Here is a 14,345-nt window from a genome sequence, read left to right on the forward strand (position 1 = left end):
TTTCCAGGAGCGATGGGTGAGATCATAAGGACACAACCAGAAAGAAATGCTGTTCTCAAAGAGCAGAACTGAAACATGAAGAAACAACTAACTTTCTTAGCTTCTACTCATCCATATCCTCTTGGAAATTAGTTGGGTTGCTTCCCTAAGAAGGATTTATCTTCATTTAAAAATACATGAAAGTGAAACACCTCTGAAGTGTTTTTCAAGGAGAAATGCCCACACATTTCAGAACAGAACAATTAAGGAAAACTCATGAAGTTAAGTATATGGGTAGGAAATTGCAGACATTTGGTACATCCAACTGGGCATTAAGTCAATTCCAGATGTGGAGGTTACTAGAAAGAATAAGGAAAAAGGGTGTTTTGCATTCCTTAAACTTTTAAAATACATCATCATCATCTTTGCATTTTATGAAAATAGAAAGCAGGTCTGTGTTAGTCCCATTTCTCAGATGGTAACACCCATTCTCAAAGGTTATTCTATGTTTTTTGAGTAACAGATTTCAACTCAAATGGCTATCTAATTGCTTCTTCTCAAGAGTCTGGGAAAATAAAAACAACACTGATTTCATAATAGGAGTTTTCAATGATTTTACAAGGATGATTATGTTGTATGAGCAAACTCTTCTCTGAGCCAGAGCCATGAAACTTCAAACACAATCGTCTTAAAAAATTCTGTGTGTAAATATAGAGACATTTATTAAGCCTCCTTTTTTTTTTTAATGGTTTGATGGACATCCATGTTTCAACAGACAGAATGGTTTTTCCCGTGGTCATGTATGGATGTGAGAGTTGGACTGTGAAGAAAGCTGATCGCCGAAGAATCGATGCTTTTGAACTGTGGTGTTGGAGAAGACTCTTGAGAGTCCCTTATACTGCAAGGAGATCCAACCAGTCCATTCTAAAGGAGATCAATCCTGGATGTTCATTGGAGGGACTGATGCTAAAGCTGAAACTCCAATACTTTGGCCACCTCATGCGACGAGTTGACTCACTGGAAAAGACTCTGATGCTGGGAAAGGTTGGGGGCGGGAGGAGAAGGGGATGACGGAGAATGAGATGGCTGGATGGCATCACCGACTCTGTGGACATGAGTTTGAGTGTACTCCGGGAGTTGGTGATGGACAGGGAGGCCTGGCGTGCTGTGATTCATGGGGTCGCGGAGAGTCGGACACGACTGAGCGACTGAACTGACTGACTGACTGACTGATACAATCACTCTTTGTTAAACATCCTTTCTCATTTGAGATAAAAACAAGTTCCTGGCAGTACCTCACAGAAACCATCAGAAAACTGCACCAGAAATCAAATTATACTTTCCCCTAAAATACAATATGCATACAAGGAAATATGCATGTTTCTAGATTGAAAGCACCTATGAACTGCTCCCTCTCATAGGGAGAAGGATCAGAAAATATAAAACAAAACAAAAAAACAAAACAAGCATACTCTTGCAAATGTGTATGATTTTCAGTTCTATGTCTTTGCTCCTATGAGTGGACAGAGTACTGCACAGTTGAGCATAATCTATGAGAAAGCTAGTGAGTGTATCTATAATTTCTGAAACCTGATTGCAGGGTGTTAGAAGTACAGACTTCAGCTGAAATCTGTTCAGGTTAGTCTGGGGCTATTTTCAGGGATGGTGTCAGAGGGATCTATCTCATCAATGTCAGTACTTAAAAGAACTGGTCACCAGAGTCATGTTGCCCACATCAATGCTGGTGTGAGATTAAGTCAGAGACAGACTGTTAAAGAGCATCTATTTAAATGATTATGATTCACATTATTGCATAGTATTTTTAAAAACCTAGTACATCAAAGTTGTGATTTCACATGTATTACTTCTAAGGTAAAGACAGGCTTACAAAGTGAGTTAAGTGTTGGCTTAATTACGGATATTAAATAAATAATCACACAGGTAGTACTTGGAAATGGTATAAAATCATGAAGGTGATATACTAATGACTGAGGTCTCAAATACAACGCTGAAGATAATTTTCTTCTTTTGATAGCTTCTTTGTTGAGATTTTTGATATGTGTTTCTATTTACAAAATATCTATATGCTTAAGGCAGAAAATGTGAAAACACCAAAAAGCACAAGTGGAAAACACAAAAATCAATCATAATGCTACCCTTAAAGATAATCACAGTTTAGATTTTATTGTTTGCCTATCCAGTTCTTATTCCATAAAAATGGGATTATGTCTTCACACTGGTCCATAGCCTGACTTTCCACTTAGAAATATCTACTGAACATTTCCCCACTTGGTAAGTGTTCTTTTTCAGCAACTATTTTGCTAGCTGAAAAGTACTGTCTCATACTGTTAAAATCTAGTTAATTAATCCCTCCTACTGGGAATTATACGGAGAAGGCAACGGCAAGCCACTCCAGTGTTCTTGCCTGGAGAATCCCAGGGAAGGGGGAGCCTGGTGGGCTTCCGTCTATGAAGTCGGACACGACTGAAGTGACTTAGCAGCAGCAGCAGCAACTGGGAATTAAGGTTGTTTCTATTTTTTTCACTGTCATATAACATGCTGCAATGAACATCTTTGGACTTAAAACTCTTGATAAAATCTCTGAATATCTACTTAAATTTCTAGAAGCAGAGCTGCTAGGTTAAAAGGTTTGACAAATATAAAGGTGTTTGGCTGCAAATTAACAGATTATGCTACAGAAAGTTTACCACTATAAATCATTCTACCAGTAAGTAATGAGAATACCCATTTCTGTAACATTTGCAATGTATTACTATTACCAATGGTACATTTCTATTCAAATACTTCTGATTGTTAATACAATTATATAACTCAGATGACTAAAAGCATGGAACTTAGAAATTCTACAGTCGTATATTCAGAATTATTTTGTTTTTTTCTTTGTGAATTACTTGTATATGCTCTTTGCCCTGATTTCTACTAAGGCGAACCAATGAAGCAGTAATCAGACTAGGTGTCAGTATGAAATAAAATACTAAATGCCTTAAGTATTCCAGTCCCAAGATGTACTTCACTTTACATTTCTTATAACTCTCTTTCAGCTAAGGGGACAATCATTATTTTGGGGAGAGAAAACATTATTCTTTTATATCATTTTATTTATTAATACCACATAGAAAAATGTTGAAAATAAGTAGAATAAATTAATTTTTTAGGAGAAACAAGTAAAACAAGGTCCTGCCACTTTACCATAGTCAACAACTTCAAAGCAACCAAGGTAAGACATGGCATAGCAATAGATTCATTCCAATGATGCTGATCTTTAAGCAAGAGCAGAAAATCTTCATGATAAGCTGCTGCTGCTGCTAGGTCGCTTCAGTCGTGTCTGACTCTGTGCGACCCCATAGACGGCAGCCCACCAGGCTCCCCCGTCCCTGGGATTCTCCAGGCAAGAACACTGGAGTGGATTGCCATTTCCTTCTCCAATGTGTGAAAGTGAAGTTGCTTAGTCGTGTCCAACTCTTAGTGACCCCATGGATTGCAGCCTACCAGGCTCCTCCATCCATGGGATTTTCCAGGCAAGAGTAAGGGAGTGGGGTCATGATAAGCTAGCCATGAAATTAGAAATTAATCCCTAGAAACATTTTATGCCTAGCAAGTTTAGGAACACTTGACTAATTCTGCATATTACTTACCACTTAAGTGGGTGATTGTCAATCTTTTTGAAGCTATCACAAGTCATCTTCTTGTGGCAGAGAAGAGGGTGGTGATGGATGGTTTTGCTACCTGCTTACCCCAATCTATAAGTGCTACATGGGATGCAATACTAATATGTTAATTTAAAATAACAAATAAATTTAATCTCAAATTGAGGCTTGAGAATTTCAAATACTTTTTAACCCATCACAGAAACTCTATCTTTGGGTAGGAAACCAGGTTTCTGAACTGAAGTGGGCTGAGAGGAAAGCAGGGTGTCAGGAATACCTTTGAATACAATATATACATATATATATTATATTATGAGATGTCAAACAGGTTTCTATTTACTAAAACATGCAGAAATTTTAGGGTGAGCTATAATGGTTGATAAGAGCCTACTAACTACTTAGAACAATCTGCCATTATCCATTTATTAATGCAATAGGCATTTATGGAACACTTGTTTTGTGTCAAAGTATTGGAAATAATTTGACAAAGTATTTTCAATACTTTTTGGGAATATTAGCAAATAAGGCAGAGATTAACTACCGTCCTGATAAGGCCAACGTTCTGCTAAAGGATGGGCAGAGAGGGTGAGACAGATAGTAAACATAAAAACAGGTGAATAGGAACTAGAAGACAGTGGTAAAGGCTTTGACAGAAATCAAACAGGGGAATGGGAAAGAGTGACTTGGCAGCGTGTGAAGCAAGGGAGAACTTTAGACGAAGTGGTCCAGGAAAACTTCATGGAGAAGCTGACATTGAAGCTGTGTCAGTCATGCAAAGGTCTTGGCAAAGAGTATTCTAAATTGAGGGAAGACCAAATGCAAGGGCCACAGCCAATGTGATATGTTTGGGAAACACAGTGAGAAAGCACACAGGGAAAGTGGTGTGATCCAGGCTGATTCCTGTTCTGCCTTAAGCCTTAGTTATGAGTAGCGATGCCATTCTAGGGGTGAGGGGATGGCCATGGAAGGTTTTAGGCGCAGACTTGGCATGATCCAGTTTACAATTTTAAAAGATCACTTCAATTGGTGTGTGGCGGCTACATTTTCACAGGCAAGAAGGGAGGCAGCGTTACCAGTTGGGTAAATACTGACCATCGAAGTAAATAATGTGTACCTTGAATTAGTGGATAGCCATGGAGGCAGGAAGAAGAAAATCTCAATATCCTGTAGTTCTTACATTAAACATTTAATTATATACAATGGAATATTATTCAGCCATAAAAAGACAATGAAATAATGCCATTTGTAGCAACACGAATGGACCTAAAGATGATCATACTGAGTCTACTATACATAAATTAGATAATTAATAAAGATGTACTGTATAGCATTGGGAACTCTACTCAATACTCTTCAATGACCTATATGGGCAAGGAATCTAAAAAAGCATGAGTATACATATATGTATAACTGACTCACTTTCCTGTATAGTATAAACTAACACAACACTGTAAATCAACTATACTCCAATAAAATTTTTTAAAAATTAAAAAATATATATATATTTATGGCACTGTTCTGATGGTGTCTGTTGACTTTTTGCTTATTCCAACAGACTATAATAAACTTTAATTGCTACCATTGAGAAAGTGCCCCATGTTACTCTGGGCTTTGCGCACATGCATCCTTACAACTGCATCCCAAGCTCATGTGTGGGGAAGTTAACTCCCAAGTCCTCAAAGTTATTTTAAGCAAGGAGTTATATTAAGATTTACCAAGGCTTACTGGATTCTGAGCAAGGAACAATTGTTAGCCAATGAACTAGTGTCCTCATTCAACCAACTTTAGGGGTAGAGTTGTACAGGGAAACCAGGGCACAGCTGAAATTCTATAATGGTTCTTAAAAGGCAAAGGGGAGCAAGATTACTAGGAAGGGAAGCTCTTGTTTAAAAAAGCATTTTTCTGGGCCCTACCTTGAGAATGCAGAACCAGAATCTAGGGCTGGGGGCTGGAAATGTGCCTTTTAAAAGTGCTCCCAAGAGACACTCAGTAAAATTTGCAAAGTCTGCTGAGTAGGCACACAATAAATATTTGCTGAATAAAGGAATATAATGGAGAAAGATTTGCAGTTAATGAAGATCTAGAGTACTTGACTCCCCCAAACTTCCATCCAGAGAAAATATAAGGGCACTTTTTGGGTGGGCCCAAGCTGAGCCTGGAGGAGGGCACAGCAACCCACACCACTATTCTTGTCTGGAGAATCCCACGGACAGAGGAGCCTGACAGGCTACAGTCCACAGGGTCACACAGAGTTGGACACGACTGAAGTGAATTAGCACGCACACAAGCAGAGCCTCAGCTAGCCTCCTCAGATCCACTTGGAAATTTATGGTGTGACTAGTAAATGGGTACAAGGCAGGTTTTATGGAAGTTTTGTTTTAAATAATTTCTCTTGACCAGGTGCTAGGTCCAACTGTGTCATCAAATGAGGAAGTACAAGCCCTTAAGTTGGTAAATACCATCTATTTTAAAGGCACATAATCTTTAAAAAAAATCACTTTGATCTTAGGACACTTTCCACAAAGGGGCCAACTGACCCCCTGAACACAATACACACAACATCTAAGGACCAGGAGATTTTTAGGAGCTCACAAAATGTTTTCATTTCTTTTAAAAATCAAAAGAAAAACCTGAAAATCTTCTAGACTGGACCATATTCAACTTTTACCAATGCACTTACAAAATGTAATATTAAAATATATCAAAATTACAAAATCTAATTTTAAAATACATTTAAAAAAAATTAAGATACGCACAGGAAGGCAACAATGGCTAGGGAATATAAAAGTCGTCATAGGGCCCTGCTTTTTTTGTTTTTCCTGCACTGCATAGCTCGGGGGAGATTAGTTCCCCACCAGGGATGCAAACCGAGACCCCTGCAGTGGAAGTGCAGAGCCTTCACCCCGGTCCATCAGGGAAGTCCCTGGCCCTGCTTCATTCACAGCCCTGGGCCCAAGTGACAGCTTCTTACCTGGCAAGCATTGTACAGGAGCTGATGCTCGAACTTCTTGATCCCAAGAATGTTCTGGAACATCTCGTAGAGTTGCTCTTTGCTCAGAATCAGCTCGGAAGCGGCACTGGCCGTCATCCGGGCCTGCTGCTTCCTGGGGTCCTCCTCCCCGCGGTAAATGGCATCAAACTTGGCCATCCAGGAGCTCAGCACGGTCTCCTTGCTGAGGCCGTCGATCTCCGGCAGGCTGCGCACGCGCTTCTCGATGTGCTTCTTGAAGACTTCTCGCGAGTCGTTGGCGGAGCAGCCGCCGCTCTGCACCATGCGTGCCACGCGGTCGCTCTTCAGGAACACCTGTGCGGGAGGGGGCAGGGCAGACGTCAGAAAGCTGCCCCAGAGGAAGTGCTTCCTGGGGCGGGGGCGGGGCTGACCCCTTCGAGGGCATCCCGGGAGGCACCGGGGTGGGTCACAGCCTGATGGCTACCTCCTAGATGTGGGAACTCAGGGGAGTCTCTTAGGTGTTCTGCTTTTGTGTCCAAATCTGGAAAATGGGAATGGCTGTGGTATTTCCTAGATTGTCGCAAGGATAAAATGAGACAGACATATCCTAAGAGGCAGCATAATGTAGAGACTCAGTTGCTCAGACTGCTCGGGTCCTTTCTCTGCCACTTAGTGGTCCTATTTCTTTCAACAGATTAGCCTCTTTATACTTCAGTTTTCTCATCTATATAATTGGGACAATAGTAGTTTCTACAGCACAGGTGATTCTAAATGAGGGATAAATGAGTCAATATATGATACTCACTTGAAAGGGTGGTTCATATTAATACCATAAGTGTTGTTGTGGTGGTTATAATTTTTATATGTAAAATAGCCGGTATGATGTCTGGTCATAGCACTTCACAGAGTACATAGTCCACTATTTACATCTTATTTTATCCTCTCAGTGATACTCATCACAATTCATATTGAACAAGGATTACATAAATATGTATTTCATGCCTGTCTCCCCTCCCCAAATGTAAACTCCACATGGGCCAGAAACGTGCCCTTCTTCCCCCAAATATCACCCACCCATCTTTAGAGTAGAGCCTCCTGCTTTGAGAGTGAATAATGAGGAAGGCAGGCCTTACACTCAATCCATTTTGTAAATGGAAAAGCCAAGACTTCAGAGAGGAGTCTTTTTTTAACTCAAAATGGACAGCTCTATAAACGTATGATCTCCTGACTTCACCCTGGCTCCTCCCTTTCCTATGAGTCTCACCTGCCTGGTGCGACAGCCCTTGGTTATTTTGCTAGTGCTGCCTTGATCCTGGGATAGAGCAGCCATTAACAACAGTTTGCTGTCACTCTATTTGGAAGTTTATATAAGCTACACAGTTCTGGGATGTCATACAAGGCAGTGAAGCTGCTGCTTCCTATTCACCAAGAGGAAACACCTGATGTTTTTGAGCCATGTCCTGTCCTGGTCACAGTTCAGAAGGTGCATAAATAGCCTTCCAGAAGCAGAACAAATATTCACTTCCCTGTCATATTTCAGAGAATGCCTGTGGTAGGCGATTGCTTGGGGGGCATCTCATTGCCTCCCACTTCATCACAGCCTTCCTTGGGGAGGAGAGATGTTAGAAAGTTGCACTCCATTTATTGTCAATTGAATGAACTAATTCAGAGAGAAAAAGGACCAAGGATTTGTTTCACAGGCTAGAGGCCACGGCCTGCTCCACTGTGCTTGGGAATGGTACTCAGTTGAGACCTTCAGTTCAGTTCAGTCGCTCAGTCATGTCCGACTCTCCGCAACCCCATGAATCACAGCACGCCAGGCCTCCCTGTCCATCACCAACTCCTGGAGTTCACTCAAACTCATGTCCACAGAGTCGGTGATGCCATCCAGCCATCTCATTCTCGGTCATCCCCTTCTCCTCCCGCCCCCAACAGTTCATTTAAAAATCAATTATTAAAAAAAAATAAAGGTTACAGTGAATCTTGAGGCTTTAAGAGCTTTAATGAGCTAGCAATTCACCTGAAACTCTATAATGCTTAATGCAAGTAGTTACTCCATGTAACGAACACACTGTGTTTCAGTTATAGGTCTAGATCTCAAAGAACATCAAAGTTTTGAAGCAAAAGAGGAAGTTTCTGGAGAGACAGTATAACACTGTGACATGACCTGTAAACCATACTCCCAGGCCAGCTCTGCCATTAACTTTCTGTGTTACTTGGGTAAGCTACCTCATCTCTCTGATCCTCTAGTATCTTATCTACACACTGAGGGAGTTGAACTATAAAACTTTGAGCTTGTCTTTTAAGCTGTAAAGTTTATACCCTTACTCATGAGTCCATTCATCCTTTCTTTAGGTACTCACTGGAGGAAGGCATGTGCCAGGTACCAGGGTTATAATGAGGAGGAAAAAGATGTTGACCCAGCCCTCATGCCTCTGTGACATTGTCCTAATCATCCCATACAAATATTATTACAACCTGGGACAAGTGCTAACCAAGGGAAGCTATGCAGGTTCATGCATGCTTGTAACCAGGAATACATTCCAATATGTGGTGAGGAAAGCTTTCCTGGAGGAGAACTCCTTTAAGGTGAAATGTGAAAAATGGGTAGGAGAAGAAAGAAAGAAGGAATAACATATGTAAACACACTGAGGATCTGAGGAAATAAGGAGAAGTCAGTGTGGCTGTGGCGAGAGAAGTGTGAAAATGATTGGTGTAAGATAGGTAGAAGGGGCCAGATGGCCAGCAGCATGGGAGGTTCTATTAAGAACATTAATTCTCATTTGAAGGGCACTGGGAAGCCATTGAAGGCTATAAACCTAGACATGATACAATCAGGTTCACATTCTCTGGCTTTAATGTGGAAAATGGACCTGAAGAAGGCCAAAAGACAGGAGGCCAGTTGAGACACAGCTTATGAGCACAGGTGAGTGATGGTGGTAGCGATGCAAAGGGGTTAATTCTTTGCTGTCAGCACTAGTGAATATCAGAGGTAACTTAAAAACACTCACTCAACAATGAAGCCACACTCTCCTTCCATTTGTCCATAGCAGCATCCCACAAACCTGGAACGGGACCCCATTTCAGGTTTTCAGCACCGTATTCCTTTCCCGCATAGCCCCTCCACAGTTGCTATCTGGCCTTTGTCCCTCTAACTTTAGTTAATGTCTGAGGCTCCAGCTAGACTACATAAGTCCTGGGAAGGCAGGAGTTGTATCTGCTTTGTTCCTATTATTTTTTCCGAGTGCCTAAGACAGTGCCTGGCACATGGTTGGTGCTATGTCGAATGAGGAAAATCAGTGAGTGAACATTAACAAAGCAGACATCTCAAAGCAGAGACCCTACGGAGATTATATCTGTAGGACGGAAGAAGGTAAAGAAGATACCAGCCAGCACAAATATACTGGTCTCTTAAAAACAATTGACTGACACTACATTCTCCATGAGACCTGACAATAGGGGATAAGAAATGAGGAAGTCTCTCAGTTGTATCTAACTCTTTGAGACCCCATAGACTATAGCCCACTAGGTTCCTCTGTCCATGGGATTCTACAGGCAGGAATACTGGAGTGGGTTGCCATGCCCTTCTCTGGGGAAGAAATGAGGATATTGGCACAAAGGTCCCAGTCAGCATCCATAACTGGTGATCCCTGGGTCCTGCACACATTATCTGCTTTCCATAGGTCCTTCCTTTATACACAATAGCCACTAAATATATATTCGTTTTACTACTAGCAGATGGCTTTAGACAATCACTTAACTTCTATCAACCTCACTCTCCTTCACCATTACCTGGGGTTCAATCAGCCAGCCTTCTCTGAAAAAGATCAAATTGAAAAGATTCTGAAAAGTGGAGGGCTCCATCTGTCCACAGGTAAGATATAATCGCTAGGCCCCAGAGCAAAAGGAGATGAGTGGAATGTTAACAGAATAGAGGAAGGAGGCAGAAGATGGAAGAGACGGACAAGTGCCAAAAAAGCATCAAGACAGCAACGGGGAGAAATGGTGGCAGCAGAAAGCTAATTTTCCAGGCACATCATCTGTCTTGGCTTCTCAGTCTTGTCCGAAAGGAAGGCAGGCAGGCAACGTACTTGTGTGTCTCTAAAACGACCCTTGAAATTCATTTGTACCAGGAGCTCTATCTGGTATTTTGTGTTTTGTTTTCTGCTTCATTTTTCAGTGGCTCTTACAAGAGACTTCAACTCCAGGCACAGCTCTATGCGGCACATCCATAAATCCTGCTCGCTTCTCTGCCAACTCCCAGACAGGTCATAATGGGAGAGGGCAGATAAACAAATAAATACGAAACAGTGAAGGGCAGTCAATTCAGCAACTCAGCCTCATCCATCAGTCCTTCCCTCCATTGCCAGAGCCAAGCAGCCTCAAGGTTGTTTTAGAAACACAGAAGCGCAACGGTACTTAATGACGGTACATGCTATGGGGTAAAGCTGGCCCAGCTCCTGCTTCTCTACAGACAGGCTGAGAACACAAGGCGGAGCCTCTCCTGCTCTACAAAAGCACATCATTCCAACATAAATAGGAAAAATACCTAGATGTTACAGTAAATAAGATTTTAAAAACCTACAACAACCAGGTTACTAACAACATTTCTGATGACTGGCACACCCATAATGGTGACCCTGGGCTCTAGTATCAGACAACCTGAGATCAAACTCAGGCTCTACCAGCTGCTGGCTTTGTCCGCTGAGCAACTTACTTCATCTTTCTGGGCTTCAGGTTTATCATCTTTCAAATGGGAATCATAACCACCCTCCTGTGAAGGATTGCCATGGGAATTCAGTGACACAATGAAAGTCAACTGAGGAACACGCTGCCTGCTCCAAGAACGTAGTAAAAGTTAACTGTTATTTTTAAAATGAGTATTATACAGCCATGAAAAAATATAACTTTTCTTCTTTTATCAGCATCAAAGGATGTCCATGATATGCTGCTAAATCAGAGACTTCCAATGGTAGGGGTGAAGTGGGGTTGGGGCACAGGACTATAATTTTTGATTGAGAACATCTCAGGTACTGTAATAAAGCTTTTTACTGATGATAGAGCTAGCACAGATGTGACTTTTGCAGAAGCAGAAAGATGGAAGACTGTGAAATTAAACAAATGGGTTATTAACATTTTTTAGTTATTTTTCATCTTAACATGGAAATCAAGGAGCTATCTTTACAAGTATAGATATATCAAAAAATACCTGGAAAGGCATATACCAAAATTTAATAGTGGTTGTCTAGCATGATGGGATTAGAGGTATTTTCCTAACCGTTTCACTTCCATTTTTTCCCTATTGTCTAGTTTTATAATTGACATGTTTGACTTTCACAGTTATATAAAACACCCCTTTCTACGTGGGAAAATGACAAATTTTACTTTCCCTGAGGCAAGATGCATGTAACTTTCTAAAATAAAAAGCATCCTTGGATCTTAAAGATATTTTTTGTCAGAAAGGCAAATTTAGGCAAATTTAAGAAACATATCTGAGGCCATGACCTATGGTAAGTGGTGGTAGGTTAGGAACAAAAGTAGTTCCCTTGCTGCTTTCTATGTCCTTTTCCCCTGCCTTGACCTTGCACCTTCCGTCCCCATGTCTAGGCCCCAAACTAGGGGGTGGACTGATTCTGTAACTTTCAGTCCTCTTTTCTCATTTATTCCTGTGCAGGTGGGCACTATGTCACCCCTCCTCCCCTGCGGTATTCATAACGGCACTGTTCTGTTGCAGATTTATGATGAGGTTGTAGTCTGAGTGTGTTTGGAATTTAATCTTGACAGCAATTATGCAAGGAAGATCCTACTACAGATGCAGAAGCTGAAGCTCAGAGGTGGCTGAGGTCCCACAGCCAGTTTGCAGCCAAACCAGAATTCACCCCCACTTTCAGACACTCAACTCATCTTCTTGCTCCTGGTCTGCAACCATTTTGATACCAAGGACCAGTTTCATGGAAGACAATTTTTCCACAGACTGAGGAGAGGGGAATTGTTCTGGGATGATTCAAGCACATCACATTTATTGTGCACTTTATTTCTATTACTAGAAATAAAGTGCACAATAAATGTGCAGCTCCACCTGAGATCATCAAGCATCAGCTCCCAGAGGCTGGGGACCCCACTAGTCTTAACCACTCGGCCCTCTGCCCCCTCCTTCCTTGCCTGGTTTTTCCTATAGGAATAAGTGCCTGTAGAATGGCTGGTTACTCTTTTCCAAGGCCACTGAGGAATCATAGTGGTTTTGCCTATGATTGCCTATGCAAATGTATAGCTTTATTTTAGAAAAATAGCCAAGTGTGACCTGACATCTACTTTTCTTAGATTAAAAAAAGTTCAGTGATAAAGATGAAATGACATATGTCACCCTGTGCAGAGAACACCTGCAGGTTTTGCCTGCCAACCATCCATCCCCTTCTGTAACAGCACCTCAGTCCGAGAACACCTTGATCGCTACACACTATTTCGCTGGGGCTGTCACTCACAGGACTGTGTGCTTCCTTTGCCAAGTGGTGAACTGGGACCTGAACTTGGCATTCAGACTTCCCCTTCTGGGGTTTAGATTCAGAGTGGGGAAGCATAAGAAAGGGATGGGGTTGGAGTAGATTCATACCAGTGATGGGGTATGCATTATATCCTGCTACCCAGCTTCCTGAGGCTAAGCTATCCTGGGCCCCATCTTTTCTCTAGATGGTTTTTCTCTTTTGATAACAAAACAACAGTTGTTATTAGGGCTTAATTTAGCCACAGTCAATTTCTGTTACTCACAATCAAAGAACTGTGTTGGATACACCATTCAAATCTAGTGTGACAAAAACTAACTGAGGCTTTGTTAGAGAAGATCAGCTGAAAATAAAATGAAACAAAACTAAACTCAGTCATAGCAGTGGTGCTGGCTGCACTGCAGACAGCAGCTGTCCTGCTCTAACATGAGTGCTGGTCTGCATGCCCTCTACCGTGCTCTACACTCCCTGGTCCCACCAGATGCCCCCATGTTTCCTTCCAAGCAGGGTCTCAGTGAGGAAGGTTCTGTAAGACCTTTCCATCTGCCTCTTTTTGCTGCTGTTGGGGCCAGCCTGTGATGGAAGGAAAATTAAACAGGTAAATGGGGAGGGAGGTGAGGATGAGGATGGAGGGTGGGAGGGCTTATGTTTCACAATTTGTCTTAAAAGAGCTGAGAGAAAAATGTGGGGGCCCTGGAGAAACGGGGTGGGGGGCTCTCTGATGCCTTAGCACTGTGGCATGGAAATAGGATGAAGTTGCTGAGCTAGATCTCAGAGCATCCACCTTGGTGCCCAGCCCTCAAAGGCATCATGAAACAGATTAAAGGATTAATCTGCTGCCCTGCTTGATCTGCTTTGCCACAGGGAACCTTGGTCTCCCTCTATCATGGCCCAGCTCTGCTTCCAGGCCTGACTAGCTTGCAATGAATGCTGGGCAGCTGGGCTCAGACTGGGCTGGATGTGGGTGAGCACAGAAGGAAAAAGGACAGTGGCTTCCCACTCCTTTTATTTAAAAAAAAAAAAAAATGCTCATTACTACTCTAGCAGGTTGACAAAGCATTACTGTCTTTGCAAAACAATGCTATTTCCAGAAACTGACTTTAGTATTAATAACTGACTATAGTAATCTCAGAACTTTTAGAGAAAAAGTTTTTGTTTGTTTGTTTTTTTAAATTGTCATTATCAGTTGTAAATTGGGACATGTCAGGGTTGGTATGGTGGGATGGAGAGAGAGAGAGTATGTGTAGG

At 41.8% G+C, this 14,345-nt stretch overlaps 1 protein-coding gene across 2 annotated transcripts in view; it reads right to left on the reverse strand.

The window, feature by feature from the left end:
• The window catches only part of CADPS (calcium dependent secretion activator), a 484,390-nt gene that overhangs the window by 343,276 nt on the left and 126,769 nt on the right, over window positions 1-14,345 (reverse strand). For both annotated transcript variants that reach the window (XM_088831951.1, XM_088831950.1), the window contains exon 3: window positions 6,619-6,951. In XM_088831951.1, the coding sequence (XP_088688077.1) occupies window positions 6,619-6,951 (333 nt within the window). The remainder of the gene's footprint in view (window positions 1-6,618; window positions 6,952-14,345) is intronic.

This window comes from Moschus berezovskii, chromosome 24 (assembly GCF_049115385.1).
Source record: "Moschus berezovskii isolate FMDL1 chromosome 24, NW_MosBer_1.0, whole genome shotgun sequence".
NCBI classification, from domain to species: domain Eukaryota; kingdom Metazoa; phylum Chordata; class Mammalia; order Artiodactyla; family Moschidae; genus Moschus; species Moschus berezovskii.